The 24,965-nt window shown below is 38.7% G+C and overlaps 1 protein-coding gene across 4 annotated transcripts in view; it reads right to left on the reverse strand.

Annotated features, from left to right (window-relative positions):
• Nucleotides 1–24,965, reverse strand: part of CLCN3 (chloride voltage-gated channel 3) — a 70,195-nt gene that overhangs the window by 21,262 nt on the left and 23,968 nt on the right. For 2 of the 4 annotated variants that reach the window (XM_054065188.1, XM_054065190.1), the window contains exons 1-4: nt 18,794–18,949; nt 5,132–5,289; nt 2,740–2,839; nt 264–451 (exon numbers count right to left, since the gene is read on the reverse strand). In XM_054065188.1, coding sequence (XP_053921163.1) covers nt 264–451; nt 2,740–2,839; nt 5,132–5,289; nt 18,794–18,875 — 528 coding nt within the window. In that variant the 5' untranslated portion in view covers nt 18,876–18,949. Of the gene's footprint in view, nt 1–263; nt 452–2,739; nt 2,840–5,131; nt 5,290–18,793; nt 18,950–24,965 lie in introns of those variants that run through there. The other 2 variants (XM_054065187.1, XM_054065189.1) reach the window with 1 other exon arrangement.

The raw sequence follows: 24,965 nt of genomic DNA on the forward strand, positions 1-24,965 counted from the left end.
ATATTTACGATCAAGAATAGAATTCTCATGTTATTAACAGTGTTATACTCTCATAACTTTCTCACACCTGCAGCACTCAAAGCCCCCTTCAGTGCATGATATGCACTTTTATTACACTATAACGTATTAATCAAATGCTGAAAAATGGAGCAGACAGGACAACCCAAATCCGTGCTTAGTACCCTAACCTTAAGACCATCATTTTCTTTCCATATTCAGTTGAGCTGTTGAGCCAAACTATCAAAGAATGAGTATATACTTACTTCTGCTTGTCCAATTATTAGTTCCGCCCATGTTTTCCACTGTGGACATTTATCTCTCTCTTCAAATGTGGTTTCATTTGAACCCCAACAACACTGTTCATGGTTAAACCACAAAGCACTAAGGCAAATGCCTTCCTTTAAGTCAGTCATCCAGTCAGCAGCAATGTCAATTAACCCTGCCAATGCCCCTGTTGTAGAAACAGTTTTGTATTAATACTCTGGTAAATAAGAATAACACACACAACTAAAATGAGTAAATTAATGTAAATTGAAACTAGTGAAAATCTAAAGAAATAGACATTTAATATATTACTGATTTAGAGAAACAGATTCTATTTGCAATATTGTAAGATTAGTATTTGCTGAAGTATCCAGTACCTCGTATATATTTCCCAAGTTAAATATACCTTTTCTTTTTTCTTTATTTTTTTTTCCTATGCCACAGTTCTCCAACAGTCCACTGAAACTAAGGAGTTAAGAATCAAAAGCAGACTAATACATTTTTGTGATGAAAAAGATAAAAGACCTTCTGACAAAATTACCTTGCTGTCCCTCACAGAATTCCTGAGCTATTCCACTATTTTTATTACAGAACAGCATATCTGGAGAAAATAATTCTTACCTTGCCAATAACAGTTTTAGAATAACATAAATAAAACATCAAATAAACCCTGATGACATTCACGCGTTCCATATACAAAATTACTTAATTTTGTCACGTGGTGTAACATTCCTACTGCAGGTAACAAACTATAGATACTAAGCAGTTAATAAACTCAAAGCTTAAGAGGCATTGGGTGTTGTAACTACCTACAGAAAACTTACTGAAGAGTCCTCAAAAATCAGGCATTACTTAGGAAGTGGCTTCAAAGGATTAAACCAATAATTTTTAAAACCCCTTCATTTTACAAAAGTGAAAGGGTTTTTCATGGTGGCGGTATACTGAAAAACTACTTCTAAAGCCAGTATTTTTGGCAACACGTACAACCTTTAATTAATTATAATTTACTATTTTTTAAGGTATTAATCACTACTAGAAATAACTGTCTAGATACAGCTACAATTTCCAATGTACATAATTTGTGTAAGATGGTAAGAGAGAATTACCTCCAATTTACTAATTTATATTTATTGATCTTGACAGACCTTCAGTTTCAGATCATGGGCCAACCAAAGTTAAAGGCAGTATTTCAGCAAAACAAAATTTAAACCGAATTTATTAAAATACATAAACATAAGATCACCCCATGACTGAAATCAAGGTTGTACCATTTAAGATCCACTAGACCGATACAATAGAAAGCAATTGAAACCGAAAAACCTACAAACGTCAATAGACAGAATTACTTCACTGTGTTGCTCGGAAACATAGTAAAAGCAGTTGTAAAGTACATCACAGCCTGGGGGATGGAAATACAACACTGCATATTCTCACTCAAATTACCACCAGCAATTTCCAGTAATTATACACTCCCAGTTTGTACATTCAGAGGTAAATAAAGTTGCTATAAATTAATATATACGCAAAGTTTTTATGTGATCTGTGAAAGTGATTATGTATATATCTAAGGAGTAATTACACATTTACTATGCCTTTTTAGCAGGCATTGCCATACTCTGCATTTTCCTAGTATTTTCCTAGTATTTAACCCAAGATCTCTCTTTGAAATACCTTTTTTTGCAAGAACAAGGCACATAGTTTGTGACTTCTCACTCCTGCATATTTTGGTCACTCCAAACTACGCCAATAGAAGGCAGCACTGCATGACAGTGAAGCCACAAACTATCAGATGATTTTATCTATAAAACCCATCCTAAAACACATTAAAAAGAAGCGACAGAATTGAAGTAGAGGCCAACAATCTCTACCTGCTACTATTTGTTGTTGGCAATAATCTCTAGAAAGGCATGACACAGACATATCACCAGACTTTGCTCATGCATAAACACTGGCTTTACAGGGAAGAATGGTTACCAAAACCACACATATAACAGTGTTACTTTTTGGTCCATAGGGAATAAGCAAATGGGTTCCTAGCAAAAGAAAAGAAAACAAAACAAAACCCTCAAAAAAAAAGAAACAAATTCAGAGTATAAAAAACATCCAGAGCAATCAATTAATATACTTTCACAAGAAATCCTAATTGGAAAAAAGCAAAATTTGACAGACAGGGAGAACACCAACCTCAATCACAGGATTAAAGAATATTGATAGTTTATTAGGCAGAAGTTCAATAACTCTGAGAAACTCTCACCAAGCTCAGAAAGGAGTTTGTTTTCCATTTGATTTGTAAATGCTTACCTCAAAACACTAAAGTCTGTAAATCAAGATAGTCAACCTTTTCCTTACCTCATGGAATTGTGGCAGTAGCCTAAACCAGCTCTTATCCAGGTTGATGTATAACACACAAATGAAAACTACAGTAACTATACTTGCTGAGAAATCTAAGAAAGAGATCCCGTTTTTTTAATTTACCTGATGCCAAGCCAGTTAACGTGACTACTAGCCATCCTGACCACGCATCGTACAAACTTTTTGTCATCTCCCATGCTGATTCTTTCTTCTTGCTGTTAATCTGCAAAGAGAAATTGTTACATATACTTGTGTGCATTTCTGTAATAAGAAAAGGAGAAAAAAAAGTTAAGTATGACATGCAAACTGCATGATGCAGGCTGCACGCAAATACATCCTCTCTTTAAACTACAAGCATTTTCCTTGTTATTTAGTGTTTTATACAGATAAATCATCTTGGTTATTCAGACATCAAACAACCAACGGAGGAAAGTAAATTTGCTTAATTCCAAGAACTAAAACCCAAGAAATGCATTATTAGGATAAATGAATCCTTTCAATGAAACACACTTAAAAGATGTAACTGCAAAATTATTTCTCTCTTAAATCTTAAAATATTTTTTGCTGAATCTCAAATAAACTGTTAATGTACTCCTCCAAATTCCTAAACTTCTGTTTCAAAAGATACATTTCTATCTATCTTTTATCTTTAGACTAAAAACCACACGAATATAAAACAAAACCAAAATCTGGGTAACTACCCTATAATACTTCCAGACAACTTTTACCAATGACATCTAAAGTTACTGCACTGATAAATTAGTACTTCTTATTTTAGCCTTATTTACTTTACATTGTGCACTTAGCCGAAATTTGTGCCTAACTTGTTTTGTAATTAACCTTCATTATGTAGTTGGATCCTAGTCTTACAATTCTTATGAACTGTAAAAGAAGGGAGAAAGTATGTGCAACAAACAGCAAAAAAATAACCCCAGACCAAGACAGCACAATACTAGATAAAGGAATCCAGAAAAAAATACCACTCCTAAGGCAAATAAATACATTGGATAATTTCCTCCACATTTGTGAGATTCTCAAACTTCATTTTTAACAGAAAAGTTGTTTCTGTAGTAGCATGTCTCTGAAAAACAGCATTAACTAGCACTCATTTCTTCTTCTTTCCAGATCTTTGATTACATGGCCAGACAATATCCTATCAGTCAGGGCATATTTATAAATTTGACATGAACTGTGAACTGTCTTGTCTTGCTGTTTTCTGGTCTCAGGCATTAAAATGAGCAACAGCTGAGAGACTTCATCCTAGATAACTTATTTCCAGATGTGATCTGCCTTGCCAGGATTTGGTCTGGCCTAGCATTCTGCCCAATGGCATATCCACTAGATACTAATCTACACATCTGCAGTGTAAAGATGGTATTGTGTTAATTACTACTTGGACATCAAATTGTGAAATGAAGCATTACATGGAAAACACCTTCCTACTTTTCACTGTAAGCATTCAAACAAGGTATATGCTCTCAAATCCACTGTCTAAGGATCTCTTTTCCTTAAAAAAGCAGTAGATAGTGCAATTGTGGATGTTTTGGTTTTTCAACCTAGTCTACGATTTATCTCTTTTTTTTTAAGCATGTCAAAGTAAATCAGCACATACATCCTACTTTTGTTCCCTTAAAATGTGACTTAAAAATGGTGTTTCCAAAGAAAGCAGAATAATGCTATAGTGTTGTATGTGAAGGAAGCTCCCCTCTGGCCCCTCCATACAATTACAATTCATTTTGAACTATTAGTTTTGATCAACTGAAAATATCTCAGGAGAAAGGACATCTCCAAATCTGTCTGGGTTTCAGGTTAATTAATGTAAGCACCCCAAAAGTTTGGCAGTTTTGTTCTAAATAGCATATTTATTCCTAAAATGCTATTAAACAAGTCTATTACATGAATGACAGTTACTGACTAATACAATCTGAGCCCATTTCATGAAAGATTCCACTGCAGAGCATGCTGATAAAGATGAAAAGGCCTGAACTTCGAAGATCTTCTAAACAAATCAACACAGAAGAGAAGAAAAGCAAGTTATGTAACAGGAAAGCGGAAAGGACATTTACCATACATACTGAAACTGCTTTTTTGTTAAGTGTTTCAGATAGGAAATGTTCACTTTCCATAATCCAAACACAGATACGCTTGTATCAGTATAAAAGCAATACACATCAGCACCCACTTTTCTGTACAAGTACCACCATAAGCACTACTGTACCACTACAAGTATACCTATGCTGGAAAACGGCCTTCCAGATCCTACTATGCAAAAAAGGCAGTACAGTAAAAATGTCATTAGGGTGAGAGGGAACTATTTCCACTCTATTAAATTACTGTTTCCTTTCAAAGTTATAATACTGTTGCGGGACTGACAGTATAAATGAAACAGTGTTTTATAGCATCCAACTACTTAGAAATTTAAAGTACGCCCATACTTGCATGCATTACTAGATTAAACCTTAATTCCAACATCCAACAAAAATTATTTTCCAAGTATTGTTAATTATCTCAGTACCCGTCTATGCCTTTCTCTGTCTTTGCACTTCTCTCGAACCCAGTCAATGGTATGGAAGTCATCATATGTTCCTACTCCAGGAATTGGTTCATCGAGAAGATCCAGTAAATGTGTTGAACTGTTGATACTTCCTCCATTTGTCATTGTATAATGAGTTCCTGTGGCAGAGGAAAGACAGGAATGAATTAATTCTGCAATAAACGACATATTCTATATAGCATATAAAATTTCTGAACAAGTAATTAAGACACTTCCCTTAATACATATATTTTACTTCATTCAGGTCTCAGTGTTACATGTCACTATTTCTTCCTGTAACTAGTCTGTAGGTTAAATTTGCACATCAGTAACTTTGTATTTCCATTGGTTAAGTATGAATGAACTAGTCAAACTGTTGTTATGTTTTGTGTGTGAAATCCAGAGAAATTTCAACAGAAAAAAGTGGAAAAAAAAAACAGCTTCGATGCACAATTAACCTGAATTTTATTTCAGTTTATGAACTACAAGAGAAAAATCTGAATGTAAGAAAACAAAATGAGATGATTAGACATAACATTCACAGCATTTTCCGAATTTGCTAGTTATTTTTTAATATATACACACCACTGATTAACAATCTCTCCTATATGTCTAGACTAAACCTAAAAAAACAACATCAACAGATTATGAGTAACTAAAAGCCAAGCAGATACTTTTCTTTCTTTACTTATTTCAGGTTACTCACAGAACAGCCCTCAGTCATGCAGTTGGAAATACTCTATAAAGAAAATGACTTGTACTAATTTGTCATCACGGGCTAGTTCCTTCACGAGCTGCTTGCATAGCAACATCCCCAACAGTATTTCTTTCAGGGATCAGAATAAGAAGAGCAAGAGGAGTACTGAGAGTTTTCCCCTTTTCACAAGTGATCCAAGAAGTTTCAGGTTTTTAAGCTTCCAAATGTCACCAGTTCTGTGACATCTTGGCATTTTTTGAGTTCCTGTGCTATATTTACAGACTCCAAGTATCATTTTGTGCTGGATAGCTGCCTACACATAGTACCGCCACCATTCACCCACCCAACACCAACTGCTTCTGCAACAGTAATTATTAAAGGAACACCTGTAATGAGGTTAATACGGACAATGATTTAAGGAGTGATTACTCACACTTGTTTGACTAAGAACAAAAAAAATTGGCCAACAACATATGTTGTGCCCCAACAACCTCTATTCTTAAAGATGTAAGTCGAAGTTGGCCAAGACTTCTATCAGTTCAGACAGGCACTGACATTCATTTTGCTAGACTGACACTGGGATGGATAGGCATGTGGCAGGGAATGGGGGGATGGGGTGGGGGTGGGTGTTGGATTTTCTTATTTGTTTAAGTTATTTTAATTGCAGGCTTGGCTTCCTGGACTTGTCAACAGAAGTTTCCAACTCATCAAAAAGAAAAAAAATGGTCTTCAAAGGGCCTATCTGTAAACTTCCAACTGCTAAAGTGCTATAAATGCAGGGTTCAGGAGCCCCAGCTCCCACCAACAACTGACAATTAGATTTATATTTAGGAAAAATGTGCTTTTCCTTTTAAATTTGTGAAGTCTGAGATCTAGCAGAAGCAGTGTGACATCTGGCATTTTACTCAGACCTCAGCGATCTACTGCATGAGACGTCTTGTTTATGCATGCTTTATAATGCAACATTTATTTGGACATTTTCTTAGTGGTGAAAGACAACACAGAAGGAAATTATATAAAAATCTTATTAAAATGCAATCAAAAATTTTCAAGATATACAAACTACTATTTATTACATATAGACATTACATATAAAAAAGTTTAACATTTATACAAAGCTGTGGTTGGTATTTTTTTAAAAAATCTTGAAGAATAGAATAAAAATGCAGGATACAACTCCTCAACAATGCCAATGCCATTCTCTTGTGCTGACCTGGCTGCCTTATTTCTTAATACTGTTTTTTTTTCCCAGTCTATGCCATATTAAATTCTCCTCATCTATTCACCATAGTTAAGTCCTGTCAATCCTGTCAATCTCTTCTCAAAGCTGCTCCTAGTCTCTCTTACAGCAGATGTAAAGAAGCATTACCTACACTTCCATTAATAAAAGGCGAAAAACAAAAAAAATAAATTAGATTTGCTAATAGAGGAGATTGCAAAATCTTGCTTAAGGATAAGGGATTCGATTCTCTTGCCATTTCCAATTCTCATAACTAGAAAGGAAGTCTAAGATACATGTCTGCTAGCTGAAAGGGCAAACTGATCTTGTGGAAGAGGCATTACCAAAATTCACATTGTAACAATTAGTTTAGCTCTCAAAATTAAAAAAATCACAAAATAGTTTATGAAAATATTCTTTTTTACATTAAATTAACCAATGCAAAGCAAGCAGACGCAAATTAAATTCTGCCACAGTTTAATTATTAATCTCCTACAAAGTTACAATGTGATCAAGTAATTCCCTGAACCTCAGTGATGACAGCAGGACAAAAGCTTGCCTTTGCCCCAGGAGAGTTGGTTTTATGCCTTGCTATATGTGAAGCAATATCAAGCTACAAGGAGCATGCAATCCTATGCCACACAGGGCAGAGGAGAGCTGAGAGTTATAAATGTATTGTACACAGTAAGAGATTATTTTATGCGTATCAGAAGGTGCTGAGTTGGAATTGTCTCCAGGGAAACCATCAGGGATGTCCCCACACTCACTGCACCAAACAGAACTTGGAGCGGACTATTAAGAACAGCCATTGCCTGGATACAACAAAAATCGCACTGAAACGTGTTAGGTTCCAACTTTACCAGCATTTGCTGGCACACCAAATACTGGAATATAAGTGATTACTGTACAACATGGATGAGACACAAGATGTGAAGCTGAAGAGGCGCTCTCTTGCTGAACACAGACGTCTATACATGCCTGATGCAGCTAAACAGCTACAAATTTGTACCAAGCGAAAAACGGGTAGCAGCAATATCCTGCATTCATGTGCGGTAGAAAGGCTGACATACACAGGACAACGAAGAAGACAACTATACAAAATCTGATGGACATTATGTAAGATACATAAGTCTGACAGCAGTGGGAGAGGACATTCTCTCCCACTAGCAGCTAGACAGTAGCTAGCTAGCTGTCCTACTAACACTAGCTAGTACTATGACCTACGTAGCACGTAACTATTCTAAGGAAGAATTCGGAGAGCTGTACCTTTACCAATACTCAACACACTTCCAAAATTCCACTTCATTTCCTTCCTTTTTTAGCTATTTACATATTTAAGATGCTCCTTCCAGCTATGACAATAATGATTCTCATCAGCATAAATACATGCAAATTCTCACCCTTTATTGGCAGTTTCTTCGAAGTGTTATTAAATGTATTTTCAACTCAAGAGATTTTTTAAAATCCTTAACATAATAGAGATTTTTCATCACAAAATTCAAGCCTCCGAGCAGAAAATCATCATTACCCTGATAAATTGTAGCATCTATATAGCTATATATATATAGCTTTCTTACATTCCCAAAGTTCACAAAGTAGTTCACCTTCCTTCTTCCACCCTTTCCCTAGTCCTCAAGTTTCAATACTCCTTCCGTGTCTAAAACACAAAGCAAGTACTTTTCATCAAAATAGAGGCAGCCTTAGCATTAAAAACCAGAGCAAGCACTTAGCACACAAGGAACACAGGCACAGCCTCTAGCTATGACAAGAGAAGACCTTCATTTTCCCTATGTACACACCTAAGCTGTCAGGCAGCTGTAAAGAAAGTAAAGCCTTCTTTTTTTTACGTGTAGGTTTGCTTAAGGCTTTATTAGACTGGGAAGCAGATGGCAAAAGTGGCAGGCAAAACTTTTATTATTGCTGTTATTCCAAACTAACCCATATTACTACAGGGAGGCAAGCAGCACTACACCAATCCTTCAGAGGCTCAATACAACTGACATGAATCCTTACAAAGCAAATTCAACACAATCCTTCAACATTCTGCGAAACTAAGGTAGCTGGTAGCCCTTTATTAGCACACTCCTCTCCAACAGCATCTTTAATAATCCTGTATTCTCAACACACAAATAGCAAGCTGCTGCAATCACGGACTGCAGGCTCACAGACAGTAAGCTTCTAGACAATGAAAGAAACATGCTTCTTCAGAGAAAGGAGACCATCTCTTTTAGGCGATTCGGTCACTGTAGATCTTGCCCAAACTACGTTCTAGGAAGGCAGCTGACTTTTGTTATCCTTTCATGCATGTAATTCCAAGCCCTCACCACAATCCTTTCTCAGCAATCAGTTCCCATACTGCTGAAGAACTGCTTCAAGTGAAGCTGTTAAAAAGAAAAAAAAAAACAACCAGAAAACAGAAAACACACACCCCCTAAAAAAAATAAAGAATAATGCATCATGTTGAAAGAAACAGTCTGTAATAAGCATTAAAGATAACAGTAAAACACTGTACTTTAGGGCATCTGGCCAGAATGACATAAAGCAAAAACAAATAGAAAGCTACATGGTCAAAACTGGAATAAGTGGATTCCAACATCATAAAAAAGCCTTAATCTCTGGAGTCGTCAGGGCTTTGTTTGTTTTTTATGAGAACAAAAAAAAAAGAAAAAAAAAAAATTGCCCGAGAAGACACTATGCCTGATAGAAAATGCACACCTTACCATATTGCTCTCCATTCTCCTCTGAACATGAAGTTATATTGAATAGCTGTTAGCTCCCAACACTAATTTAACCTCCTGCTTTGCTTAGCGTCCCCCTCCAGATGTAAAGCAGGAAAAAAGAAATTATACAACTAGTATTCTGCCATATACACACAAGTTGTTTCATAGATTACAGGTTCCTCCTTGCCTTATGTCCCAACTTGAGGCAACGAATCTATCTTCCTTTCATATTCTATATATGTGCCTCACATAAGCGGTCTTCAATCTTGATTGATGCTGGAACTCTGCTGAATATGACAAAAAGCTGACTCATGAAGATTACACACAACTTTTTTCAGGTGCTACACACACCACTTTCAAAGGCTGTCTCACCTCTTCTACTAGTGATTCCATATATTCTTTTGCCATCAACAGATTTCTTTCAGATCTGAAAGCAACTCTGAGCAACCTGCAGCTGACAAAAGTTGCAGTTTTTCTTAGAAAAAAAAACACCTGGGAAGTTTTGAGTCAATTCATTTAAGAAGAAAAAGATCATGTCAGCAAGGACTAATACCTTTAAAACACAAGCAGACCATAACTGACTATTCACTACGGTACAGTTCAAAAACTTTCAAGATAAAACATTTTAAAACACTAACAAATCAAAACATGAGTTGCCAACATTCACACGCTGTTGTATTTTTCACTTCATAGATCTCTTGAAACAAGTGCCTAGCGAAGGAATCCAACAGATCAAAGATCTTCAGGGTCAGTGGACCTGGGTTCTCACTTCTTCACAGTGTTCTACCCTTCTGGGGGAGGCAGCGCGTTCCAGTTTCCATAATCTATGATTTAAAAATCCTACTGAAAGTACACTTACAACAAGTTGACTTAAAAAAATTATGGAGCTAGTGCTTCAGTTATCTGCATAGACTTTCACACAAGAAGGGGTTTTTGCAACATGATGCACCTCATTCCTGTTCAACAATCCTTCCCAAATCTTTCCTTGTGTCATGATCCGTATTTTCTCATAAAAATTATGAGAAGGGAAACATCAAGATTTAAGACAAATGCTGCATCATAGGTGATAAAATGGTGCATGACAGATTTTTACATGGTTCTCCACCATATGAGACTCTGAACAGTTAGCCAGTATCACTTAAAGAACAATCGCACATAGCTACAACCTCCAGACATAAGTACAGAATAAGGTACTGAACTGAGATACTAATATGGTTAAGAGGATGGCAAACGGACTTAACAAGATCATAGTTTTATGATAAAGTTCAAGACCCCCTCTATATGCTGTACAGCATATGACATCTATCTTCTGAATGCACATCCCAAAACATACCACTCCGTCTCAAACTGAGCATGTATCAGCTTACTCTGTTTTATGAAATGAGACATATCTCTCAGGACATACTTACACAGTAAGGCCTTGCCAATCTCCAACTGCTGGCACCCAAACAGGAGATCTTGCCCCACTATTTCTCTCTCCAATTCCTGGCCACAGACTCCCACTCTCACCCCTGGCTCATCTCTGTTGCCCCCGTATCCGACTGTACAGTAAACCAAGTAGACATGTTAACATGACTAAACAGACAAAAGTAATAAAGAAAATTTCTGCCATTGTTTAGAACTGGAGTCAAGCTTCTGTGCTGTCACAAGAAACAGCCAGGGCAAATCATAGAATCATAGCATCATTTGGTTGGAAACGACCTTTGAGATCATCAAGTCCCATCATACTTGTCCACTAATAAACCATATCTCTGAGCACTTCACCCACCCTTCCTTTAAATATCTCTGGGGATGACGACTCAACCATTTCTCTGGGCATCCTGTTCCAGCGCCTAATAATGGGATAAATCTTCCCATAAAGAATTTTTTCCAGATATCTACTCTAAGCCTTTCCTGGAGCAGCTTGAGGCCATTTCATCTTGTCCTATCACCTGTTACTTGGGAGAAGAGACCAACACTCACCTCACTACAACCTCCTTTCACATAGTTTTAGACAGTGATGAGGTATCCCCTCAGACTCCTCTTCTCAAGGTTCACCAACCCCAGGTCCCTCAGCTCCTCCTCATAAGACTTGTTCTTCAGCCGCTTTACCAGCTTCGTTGCTCTTCTCTGGACACCCTCCAGAGCCTCAATGTCCTTCAGTAGCGAGGGGCCCAAAACTGAACACAGTATTCAAGGTGTGACCTCACCAATGCCAAGCAGAGGGGCAGAATCACTTCCCTCATCCTGCTGGCCACATCGTTCCTGACACAGGCCAAGATGCTGTTGGCCTTCTTGGGCACACTACTGACTCACATTCAGCCAGCTGTCAACTACAGCCCCAGGTCCTTCTCCACCAGTCAGCTTTCCTGCCACTCTTTCCCAAGCCTGTAGTGCTGCACAGCTTGGGGTTGTTGTGTCCCAAGCACAGGACTCGGCATTTGGCCTTGTTGAACCTCATACCATTGGTTTCAGCCCATCGATCCAGCCTGTTCAGATCCCTTTGCAGAGCCTCCCTTCCCTCAACCAGATGGACACTCCACTGAGCCCTAGGGAACACCACTCGTGACCGACCTCCAACACCATTTACCACCCCTCTTTGGGCCTGAACATCCAGCCAGTTTTTTTATCCAGCAGAGGGTATGCCTGTTCAGGCCAACGGCAGCTGGTTTCTCAAGCAGAACACTGTGAGAAACATTGTCAAAGCCTTTAATAAAGTCCAGGTACACTACATCCATGTGTAGTGTAAAATGAAAGAACTGAGAGAAAAGATAGGGAATGACAAGCAAGTTCACCCCCTTCCCCAGGAACAAACTGTCAGGCTAGTTATACTGAAATATATAAATGCACCCTTGGGGTCTTGTCAGACTTTCATTATGCCTTTCTGCTGGAAACAATTCAAAACTTCTATATAAATATTAATATAACTTCTATATTAATATTAATATCTAGACACTATACAGTAATATCCACTTCACAGAGCTCGTAACTCCCAAAGGTGGCCACATTTAAAAACATTTCAGAGTTGTGAACACAACAACAGATAAACAATATCAATATTGGAGTCAATGGCAGAGCAATAATAGGACGCAATTTTTCAAAGGTGTTTCTCTACAAGCTCCCTAACTGCTAATACTCTTACAGCAAGAGTACACTCTTCTGCTGCTGCTCACTCATCCCTTTTTCTAGACAGTGCACAACTACACACTCCCCTCAGCAGCTGTCCTTCTGGCTGACAGCAGTGCAACGCATTTCATTTGTGCTGCTCTGAGCAGTGTGAAAGGAGGGGAAACAAGATAAAATGCACCCCTGTGAGTGAAAATGAAGCTAATCAGTTTACACTAAAGGCTGGAATAAGCTCTGCCTGACATGCCCATCCAAACCTGCTGAGTGCTAAAATCAGTAGGGGCTGTAGCTTTCCAGAGGCCAGATACTAATCCGAGGCTTTGCTTCATGCTTGTGTCCTTGAGTATTAAGTGGCAAGGGGAAAGGAGGCGGGGAGCACCCTGAATGCAACACACGCCCCAAGGATCATTTACACTTGTAACAAAGAAGATGTGTATACACAAGATATGTGCTAGTGCCCAAGCTTCCGTCTCCATATTCAGACCCCAAAAATATGAGACTTTCAATTAAAAAAAAACCAAAAAACAAAAAGAAACAACCATCAGTTCATTTAAATTCGTCTGTAACCACTCAAGAAGAGTCATTAAGCACTATTGTCTTTTCCTGGCTAGAATTAATTTTTAAATTTCACCATCAGAAGCCCAGCACGCCACGCCAGAGCACTGGCAGTCACTACTGTTGATGATCAAAGATTTTAAAGTCTTTGTAATCAAGTAATACACTCCCTTTCGTGATTTTTCAGCCTGTCTCTTCAATTGGCTCTTCTAAACTGCATCAAAGGCATAAAAGCACAAATTGGTCTCTGCATTACAATCAAAATGCATACAAAAAAGATAAAGCCATACAGATACTAACTGAAAAAAAAATCAGCTGGAAAAATGTCCAATAGGTAGGAAACAGAAGGCTCAGAACAACATCTGTAGAACAGGGAAAGAAATAAAATGCTCTAGTGACAGTCCCCTCCATTTTTTCTGCCAAAAAAAAAAAAAGAAAATCTGGGTTTAAATATAACCTTTAAAAAAGTAGGAGTTAAATGATAGCTGAATAGCAGCAACTCGGAGTTCAACCAAGACTTTTGAAGACTTGTACCCACTGCAAAGGCACAGGAATCTGAGGAGAAGCCAAGTAATGCTCAGTGTGTATAGCATAATCAAAAAAAGAACATAAATAGCTTTGGCTTTTTACTTCAGGTGAAAAAAACACTTCTGCTTCTATGAATCAGCAGAAAAAATGGCTTTATTTTTATAGATTTCTTTTCTTGTAGTCTTAAATGTGGAATGGACTGTATTTACTTATGTCTATATTCAACAGGGACTTCAAACAGGAAAGGGAAGAGTTATGGGGATTCCCCACACTACTAAACTTACAACTTAAATAGAGGAAGAACAATGCAGGAAGAAGACGAGAAAAATAAAAGGTATAAAGATACATGAAGTTAAATAGAGCAAACATTACAAAAGGAAAACAATCTACCATCTAACAATGGGCCAAGGTAATAGGAGTCAGAACAATACAAATCTAGATATTAATATTTCCAAGCGCTGCTGCTGCATGTACATAAAAACTACTTACTTAAATACGTTGGTTTGGATGGCAAAGACAGGATGCAACAAAAATAATAATTCTGCTAATGTGATTATCCCAATCAGGCTCAAGGAGGGCATAATCTTGGTTTGTTCATCAGCTTTCTAATATCCCAGGTAATAAATCTCAAAATTTCCAAAATTGATTAATACATGCCTGATAGAGAACCTTATCAGTCACACAGCACATGCACACAGACAACCTGTAACCACCTACAGAGAACAGTGGTTACATCTCATTGGCGCTTCCTGTTAATCACCAAAGTCAAATATGCTAGACTTATCATTGAAAATTCTTAACCTCTTTTTATACTAGGAACCTTAAAACAAGATGCAGCAGAAATTCAGTGCCATTACCATGTTAAGTTTCTTCAAGCAATGCTTTTTTCGCAAAGCACTCACTGTTAGGCAACTATAAACATCTTGATCACATTTTTCTGTCATAGCCCAGTAATTAGTCTTATAGTAATTTTATTACTTTGCTACCGATAAAGTGCAGGGTCAAACTCTAGCTCTTAACGTGTACACAACTTTCACGCCCATTTAATTCAAAGGTCACACTGAGAATCTCAGTCTCACATGGATCTACCTACTAATTCTTACAGGAGGCCCACAAGCAGAAATGCAGCCTGAAATACTAAGTGTAACTGTTGACCACTCTGTCCCACAGCCTACAATAATGGCTGAAGCTGAGGGGTGGATGTTACTGTTAAGAGTACAGCCTAAGCAACAGAATCTGCACCTGTGATTGGGACACAATAAATGAAACTGTGAGTTACACTGTCTCTCAGAAAAAGATTAGGCCTACTAAAACTAAGCCATCAGTATATGTGGTGCGCTCTTTATGTAAGTAGTTTTCACATCTCCTAGCTACTGACTCAACTGGAGGTAATTAGTGGTACAGCATTTCACTAATTTTGCTTAAGGACTAAAATTTAAGACGTGCTTCTATATATGGAGCAAATAAAAGGGAGTTAACAACCCTCGTGCTTGCTGAAGCTCAACTTTTGCTACTGGTAGCCTGATCACTACACATCTACTGCTAGTGCTCAGATTTCAAATTTCTGAAGAATGGTAAGAGGAATGTTATTTCGGGAAAAAAGGAGGGGAGGGGAATCAAAAAGTGTGAGCATGTCTGTGAATGGCTGGAAGACAGACAAGATACTGCTAATTTGGAAATTTCAAAATAGTCCAGCTAGCAAAAATGATGCAAAAATAAATCCAAGGGCAAAGAATTGAGCAACTCTAATATTTACACAACATATATACTAGCATATGGTTTATTATATAAAAATTCTTATAAAAAAGCATATACGTCAGTTCTTTAAAATATATGCAATCCTAAGTTAGGATTTAAAACCCCTTTCCGAGGAGAGAAGTAGTACTTTTAATTCTTTTAGTTACCAAAGAAGTTAACTGTGTCCTTGCAGTTTTATTTCAGTGTAACAGGGAGAATAAGGAGGTCTGGAGTGATGCACTGAGTATCGCATAAAGAGAAGTCTCGGAACAGAGCAAGTTAAAGGAACTCCTGACAAAAAGGATTTTAAAAAACTATTTTTTACTCACAAAAATGATGAGTAATCAACATTAGAAGATAAACACACCAAGTAAATACCCATTTTAAAATCTTTACACTTCATATTTCACAGCATATTTGCACTGAAAAAAACCTCATCTACTTAATGCAAACCAACAGGTCAGGCTTTTAATAATAATGTATTATACTTTCTATTTCACTTCATTCAACGTTAGTAAAGGCTGTTAACTAACCCTGAAAGTTCACTAACGATTTAAACAGTCATTTCATCACTGCTGAGGTTTGGCCACTTCAGGTGAGCCACTGCAGTCAATGAATGCAACAAATACTTCGATGTTACAAAGCAGTTTTGCGTTACATGAACATTACTGTGCAGGACTGAAGAGCTGTCATATGTGAATAAGGGAAAAATTCCACAGGCTTTAACAATTAAGTTTGTTTTCTCAAAATATCTTTATCCGTTTTTTCTTGGCTTGTTATTACAGTGCTCTGAAATCTACATGAGAAAAGAACATTCTTGGCAGTATTCTTTTCTAGACTCACAAATAATAAAGAAATTTCAAGAATTGACTCTAAATGTCAGAGTTTATCTGTTAGCATTTTAAGCCTTATTTTCATAGCTGGATGACAATAACAGATTATTGTGGTATTGTAAATCAGCAAGAAATATCCACAAATTTTCATGAAATCTATGGAACAAATTTGTCTAGAGATTCAATTTTCTTACAAGTCAGATGTGCTTGACAAATTAAGATTTGCAAAAGGCTACAGTAACACTGTTGGTATTCTGTTCTTTGTTTTTAATCACTATAGCAAGGCCAAGAAGCACCAGTATCACTGGGTATGAAACACAGTGCTAGAATACAAGAAGTACAAGCCCTAACAGAATTCAGTGAAACTGCAGAAAATGACAAGTCACTGGGAATTCCTTTGCTCAGTCCTAATGGTGTCACCACAATGGGAACACCTAGTTGAACTCTTGCCTCTTTTCATTACAGTATTTGTAGACTGTATATTTAATACCAATACTCTTATGTGTCAGACACCACTGCGCAGTGCAATATCTACTTTTTGTATTGTAAAACCAACTAAAATGCGGTAATCTCCAGGTATATCTATGTGATCACATTTCAGTACCTAGCTACAATGTGCAGAGTTCGAAAGCATCATAGTAGGGCTGTTTTGCAGTTTTCAGCTTTAAAACTATCTACAAATCTACACTCGGTGAGTGGATGACGCTGGAGGAGACCACTAGAGGTCATCTAGACCCCCTGCTCAAGCAGGGCCAGCCAGAGACAGTAGCCTAGGGCCATGCCCAGCCAGCTTTTCAGTATCTGCAAGGAAGGACATGTCACAATCTCTCTAGGTGACCTGTTCCAATGCTTGGCCATTTTCACAGCAAAATAAATGTTCCCTGATGTTCAGAGGGAACAGCCCTTGTTCAGTTTGCGCCCAGTCTCTGGTCCTGTCACTGGGCACCACTGAAAAGAGCCTGGCTCTGTCTTCTTTGCACCTCCACTTCAGGTATTTACATGAATTCTTAAGACCTCCAATGCACACTTCGCAAACGTTCTAAGAAAATACCATCCTCTACCTCTCCGAAGTAATTCTAAAACCTGATTGAGAGAACTACCCAGCACTTGCTATATAATAATAATCTAAGCATTAAACAATGTCCTTGTCTTCAAACATTAAGCCATAGTAGAACTTGTTGATATTCTCAAGATATGCTGAAAAACATTCAAAGAATCACAAAAAGAGAACAAATAACCTTTTATGTAATCTATTAAAATAAAGATAAAAATGCTAGAAGAACATAAAAAAATGTGACCTATTTACAAAAATAAGAGTTTACAAGGAAAGGTGAAACAATAAATTAACACAGAGAGAAAAACAACCCTGATCTTAAACAAATTGTATCTTTATTCTCACCCTAACTCCTCTCTAATGACATCACTAGCAGCCACAGATGCTGATAACTTCCTTAGATTTGACAATTTAAACAACATTACAGTAGGACTCCACCACATTTAATGTTTCTAAACACCAGAGCATAACCATCAAATTCAACTGAGACAAAGAGATGCACGTCCTCAGAATTCGAAGGTATAACTTTAATTTATTCCTACTATAACTTCTCTTCAGTACAAAACCAAATCCTTATAGAACATTTTCTGCTTTAAAATCGCAGTAAGAAACAAAAGGCAAGCTCAGAAGAGGATCTTTTGCCCAACAGCAACAACAGTTTTCTTTTCAAATTCACATCCTCGCAAGCAACAGCGTCAAGAACCTGCCACAAAGCTCCAGTTTCTTAAGAGCTCATCAATATCTGCTTAATCGACATATTAGAGCGGCACAGCTTTCCCTTCGCGCACCAAAGACGTCAACGAGGAGTCAAGTCTAAAAGCAGGGATCTACAAGCACGGATCTAAAGGCGAGGATCCACACGCAGGGACCCACACGCAGGGGCAGGAGCTCCAAAGCCAGCCGAGGGCTGTCCCCGCCGAGGCAAGGCAAGGTGTGACAGCCGCCCCCCGGAGCTCCTGCCCATTCGGCCACCGCCAGGCACGGCCACAATCCGGGGGCTTTCTGTACACGAGACGGCTTTATTAATTTAAAAACAAAAAAAAAAAAAAAGAAGGGGAGAGGCAGGGAAGGCTGCCACGCATGGCAGATGGAGTCACAAGGCGATGAGCCCGCGGAGAAGCAGCCCCTGAGGAGCCGGCCCGGACGGGACCCGGCGGGTCCCAGCGGGCGAGTGACCCGCACGCAGGCTCGCCCACCTCGCTTATGCAACTCCCGCAGCGGAATGCCGTCGCCTCCCCCGCCATCGTAGGGCAAATAGGGATCCTCGGAGGCATCCATGTCCGCGGCTCGGGGCAGGGCCGTGGCGCACCGCCGGCTCTGCCCGCTGATGTCAGCGCGGGGGCGGCCGGAGCGGCACCTGCCCCGCCCCCGGGGCCGCGGGGGGACGGGCTGCAGCGAGAGCGGGGCGGCACTGGCTGCCGGAACGGGGAACGGGAGGGGCGTTGGAAGAGACCTGAAAGATCAGCCAGTTCCAACCCCCCTGCCATGGGCAGGGACATCCCACTGGATCAGGCTGCCCAAGGCCCCATCCGACCTGGCCTTGAACACCTCCAGGGATGGGGCAGCCACAATCTCCCCGGACAACCTGTGCCAGTGCCTCACCACCCTCATGGTGAAGAAATCTCGCCTTATGTTTAGTCTAAATCTGCCCCTCTCCAGATTACACCCATTGCCCCTCGTCCTGTCACTACAAGCCTTTGTGAACAATCCCTCCCCAGCTTTCTTGGCCCAACAACCCCATGCAGCACTACAGACCAGGGGAAGAGTGGCTGGAAAGCTGCCTGGCAGAGAAAAGACCTGGGGGTAATGGTTGGCAGCCGACTGAACATGAGCCAGCACTGTGCCCAGGTGGCCAAGAAGGCCAATGGAATCTTGGCTTGTATCAAGAAACGGCGTGATCAGCAGGACCAGATTCTGCCCCTGCACTCAGCACTGGTTGAGGCCGCAACTTGAGTACTGTGTTCAGTTCTGGGCCCCTCACCACAAGAAGGATGTTGAGGCTCTGGAACGTGTCCAGAGAAGAGCAACGAAGCTGGTGAAGGGGCTGGAGAACAAGTCTTATGAGGAGCAGCTGAGAGAGCTGGGGTTGTTTAGCCTGGAGAAAAGGAGGCTGAGGGGAGACCTTATTGCTCTCTACAACTACCTGAAAGGAGGTTGTGGAGAGGAGGGAGCTGGCCTCTTCTCCCAAGTGACAGGGGACAGGACAAGGGGGAATGGCCTCAAGCTGTGCCAGGGGAGGTTCTGACTGGATATCAGGAAAAAAAAAATCACAGAAAGGGTCATGGGGCACTGGCAGAGGCTGCCCAGGGAGGTGGTTGTGTCACCATCCCTGGAGGTACTTAAAAGATGGGTAGATGGGGTGCTCAGGGACATGGTTTGGTGGCAGATAGGAATGGTTGGACTCAATGATACAAGAGGCCTTTTCCAACCTGGTGATTCTATGGAAGGTCACTATAAGATCTCCTCGGAGCCTGTCCTCATATGGGAGGTGCTCCAGCCCTCTGATCATCCTTGCAGCCCTCCTCTAGACCCATTCCAACATTTCCATATCCTTCCTATGCCAAGTATTCCACCTCCCTCAACCTGCTGGCTATAATTCTTTTGACGCAGCCCAGGATTTGGTTGGCCTTCTGGGTTGTGAGCATATATTGCCAGCTCATGTTGAGCTTTACATCAACCAGCAATGCTGACTACTGCTATGGATTGAGCTCATAGTTTCATGGAATTCAAATATGTCTGGCATATTATAGCATTAACAACATTCAAAATTACTGTTGATAACTCTCTCAGCCTGTCAAAAAGGCAAACCTGCAGACCTGCATATTTGCACTTTTTTTGTTGCCCTCCCAGGAGCAGCACCGGCATCAGCTTTTTGAACAGTTACAACTATTGGGAAGGGAAAAGTCAATTATTCCCATTGGTGAGGCAGAAGCTGTCTCCCAGTAATTGTATTTACTCTTTCAAACATCAAGATGAAAAACAATGCAACACGGGTGCTACTGCTCCACGGGGTCACCGCGCCTTGCTGTGACCTCCCCTCATGCTGAAGAACTCCCCATCCTACAACAGTGAACAGACTTCAACATATGTAATTAAATTATCGGTTTAATGTTTTTGATTACATATCTAACTACAATGGTCTGGTGTCTCCAATTTTTTTGCAGTAATTATTCTGGTATTACAACTGCATAACATCCCCACTTAGACTAAAAAGCTCAGATAAGGGGCAAATACCTGCGTTACTGTACCTGTTGACAAAAAGTTATGGGTACTCTTTTAATAAGTCACAGACTCAGAATGCTAACCTAGGTGTTCGTGTCACCATCAAACAGTGACTGCTATGGCTTTGGTGAAACCCAAGCACTTCAGGTAATTGGTATCTAAAGGCAGAAAAACTTAAAATTACTACATAATTGCTTGCATTTAAAATACGTCATTTTATATTGTATCCATATATTAATTTATGTTTACTCTATGATTTCATACTGGTCCTATCTTGCAAGTACTGATAAGGAAGCTATTTTTCAAGAGATTTCCATAGTTGTAATGAAATACATATATGCAAGATGCGCATATTGTTTTTCCTTTTCTTCCCCTCTGGCAGGCAATACAAAATTATTGTTCCCTCATCTATTATTCTCAGTCATTTTAAGCGTTCTGCCTCAGTAAAATGTCATAAATCAACTACACCATCACTTAAGTTGCAGAGATTAATTTTTGTCAAATTACATTAAAAAATTACTCTTGAGGCCTGAAAATGGACATGGAAGACATCACACATAGTGCTCAGTATAGCATTTTGGTTTGTACATAGGTGTGCATATACAAACAAACACACAATTTACCTAAATGCAGGGTTCCAGTGAAATTACTGACTACACAGGCGTAGCAAAGTTGAGAATCCTGCATTGCATGCCTGCAGCACCAAGGCCCAGCTTCAGTTTCATTCACACAAGACACAAGAAAAGGAATTAATTTTATTATATATGCTTTTTCACCTCTGTAAATGTGATAGACAACTATTTTAGTTTCTAAATGCATCAGTTTCTTATATAAATTTCCAAGTATGTTTTAAGGAAGTTATTTCTTTTATAAGCCAATGGTACAAGCTGTGCACTGTAAATCATCTTTTTCAGCACAGAGTAGGACAAAGAAATAGTACATTTTCTTGACAGTAAATGTCAATCTATTAAATCTTAAGAAAATGGCTCCAATACCAATATTGAGAAAATGCTGATATCTCTATCGATGGAAAAACAAGTGAGAATGAAGGAAAACCAAAAGAGCATATAGCAAAACATATTTTAAAACCTTAAAGACCATCTTATCTTGGAGATACTCTTATGCCACAGAGACTCAATTCTAAAATGCTGGTGTCTTCTACTAAGATTTATTTGCTGTCATCTGTACAAGGAAATGCTTCATGAATACTGGTGTCCTACAACCACCAGTTGCAGGACAAGAGCAACTTTACAACAAGAGCAATTTAATCTTTAATATCTTGATATCCAAAAATGGTGTGGCTTTCAGAGCCATTATGCGTTCTCAGCATTTATTTTTGCCTGTGATAAGACAAATGTAAACACCTTTGAACTTTAAATTATCCACATTACTTAAATTTAAGGAGAAGTAAAACAGAAATCCCCAAGCATTCTCAACTCCTTATCTCAACAGCACCTGAAAGTGTCTGTAATCTTATCATAAGACTCTAAATAAAATGTCATTCACAGCAGGAAGAAATATGACAATAATTTTTGTAACTCGGATACAAAATTATTACAGAATGAACTGCTAGTGCATTTATTATTGACTATATTTAGTCAATTATAGAAGACCACACTATAAATGCAAATTCATATTTGAAAGAACATGAAATAAAGGATATCAAGGACTTGTACTAGCATCATCTGGAAGATCATCACTAGTTTAAGAGTTTGATGTTGTTATTAAAATTTAACAGCTGTGCCAAGGTCTCTGCTTATACAGTGTCTGCCAAATAAAGTCCTTTCTTTGTCTAGTCTTAAAAAGCAGAACATTTTCCCTTCTCAATTACCAGCAGCTTTTGTTTTCATTGTTCATAACCACTACCACTGTGTATTACTTTTCCTACAACACGATGAAAAGTGGCTTTTTTAAAGCAAGAGAGAAAGCGAAACACACCATGTATGATAACCTGACCTAGTTAAGCCGGTTTTCTTTTAGTATCTGAAAGTCTATACAATTTTATATTTCCAAATTATTGTTTTTCTACCTGATTTGAAATAGTGTCTGACACGAACTGTCTGACAATTTTTGTATTCAAAAGAGCATGTCAGTCATTTCTGTTTTGAAGTTCAGAAAATTCCAACACTGCAGTTAGTGAAATAGTGACTCTAATTAACAAGGTACTTATGGTACTATGGAGCACCTAACATTATGAAGGCTTGTTGTAAAGCCTAAACTTAGGATTTACAATAGCCTTATTTTCAATGAATGAGAAGCCCTTGAAATGGCCAATTTAGTACATAGAACAGCTTATATGTAAACAGCAGGTTTGTACAGCAGCTTGCTTTCAAGGAGATTTCGTCACAGTAATTATAGTCTAAAGCCTCAATCCCAGAAATCCTCCATGCCCAAATAACTTCCTACACCTGAGTGCTCCCATTGTTCTCAACAGGCACATACTGTGGCTAACCACCACTGAGATGCATGTGTCTTTGCAGAAAAGGGCTTCAAGTCCATTGTTCCAAAAATATCACAATGTATACTGGTGACACACCTTTAAAGCACACAGAGAATGATGAAAGACACCTTAATCCTCCCTTCAGACCTTTTTCCCTTTTAGGAATACAGAAGAAACACGTTCAAGATAAAGTATCTGACTTGTTCTTACATTTTCAGAGGTTAGACAAATGGAATATAGCCAGAGAAAGGTGTTTTCAGGTGAGAGAAAAAGGGAAAAGAATAGGAACATCATAGAGGTATGACAGCCTGCTTAGCCAAGGTTGGAAGGAGGACCTTAATTCTCAAGCACTATTTCACAATTTCATAGTAAAAAGTAAGGTAGGTTTAAAGAAGACAGCCAAGCACCTTATTACATGTAAAACAAATATATTCTCTCAATTCCTTCAATTACTTAGTTTATTTTGGTGGCAGAATATGTAGTTTCACTGCACCAGGTAATGAAAACTAAAATTCCTTTTCTTTCCTGTAGTCTTCTTCTGCCTGCTTTGCAGTTTCTTCTTTTCTCAATCCATACAGCCAAATTAAGCCCAGGCCTAATCGCTCTACCAGCTTGACTTCTCATACTTAACTTGTCTCTGTTTACTGATCTGGCAGCCCCTTTAGTATGTCTTTGTTCATTCTGCATAAAATCATACAACTTTCATCTGGGTCACACAGAGCCAGCAGTGGGAATGCTAAAGATGATAAAAGACGTACAAATAGCCTTCTCTTAGTTCCACTACCCAGACAGTCTAGGATGAAATAACTCAAAAGATGCAATCACAGAAAAGAAAAAGAGAGGAAAAAAAATTTCAACTATACATAGCTTCAAATTAATGCACAGTAAAAAAATACATCTGTTATTAAAATCTTAAATTACAGGGTCCCAAACTTCATTCATTCAGCAGCAGCATTATATGGAACTCTGTGCTTGGCTGCAGTGGTGTTCGGAAAAGGCTCACAGCCATACACAGAAGAGTCCATTAAGCTGTTTCCATTGCCACCTCATCAAAAGCCTCAGTAAGGCAAACAATGACAAGAAAAATTTTAAAGCAAATGTAATGTAAAAGCAGAAGAAAACAAATTTGTAATGTGTTTTTGGGTAGTTCAAGGCAGATGGGGTTTAAATAAAACAGGAGTCAAAAAAACACCCAGAGGAATGTGCTTAGCAGTATACAGTAAGATTTTTTTCTTTATTTGAATTTTATTATACAGGGAAAAAAATAGTTTCCTAATCACTGTTTATTTTTCTATAATTGTTTCCCACAAATTAGTTACTTTGCTTACAATCATTTCACCCAGCAGAGGATACTTTATTCCAGGATCTAGCCTAATAAGCTTACTTGTTCACTGGGCAACCACAGGTTCTTGAATTATGCTTCTACAGTATTGTAAAAACTTCTGATGGTGCTTTTACTCACTGTCCAGACAGGGAAGTTGGTAACTGAAGTCAAACCCAACCAGCAAAAAGAAAGCAGCAGAACAGGTCATACAGCCACCAGCACGTTGTGTAATCAGTTCTGAGACCAACTTCCCCCCAAGGCAGCTGAACATTCACTGTGCATCAGTGAAATACAAGTCAAGGCTACCCACTGCCATGTCAAACTTTAGGGCAGGAGAAGAGAGAAAGACAGAAAAAGAAGAAAATATGAAATCATGATGCAA

Source organism: Cuculus canorus, chromosome 4 (genome assembly GCF_017976375.1).
Source record: "Cuculus canorus isolate bCucCan1 chromosome 4, bCucCan1.pri, whole genome shotgun sequence".
NCBI classification, from domain to species: Eukaryota; Metazoa; Chordata; class Aves; order Cuculiformes; family Cuculidae; genus Cuculus; species Cuculus canorus.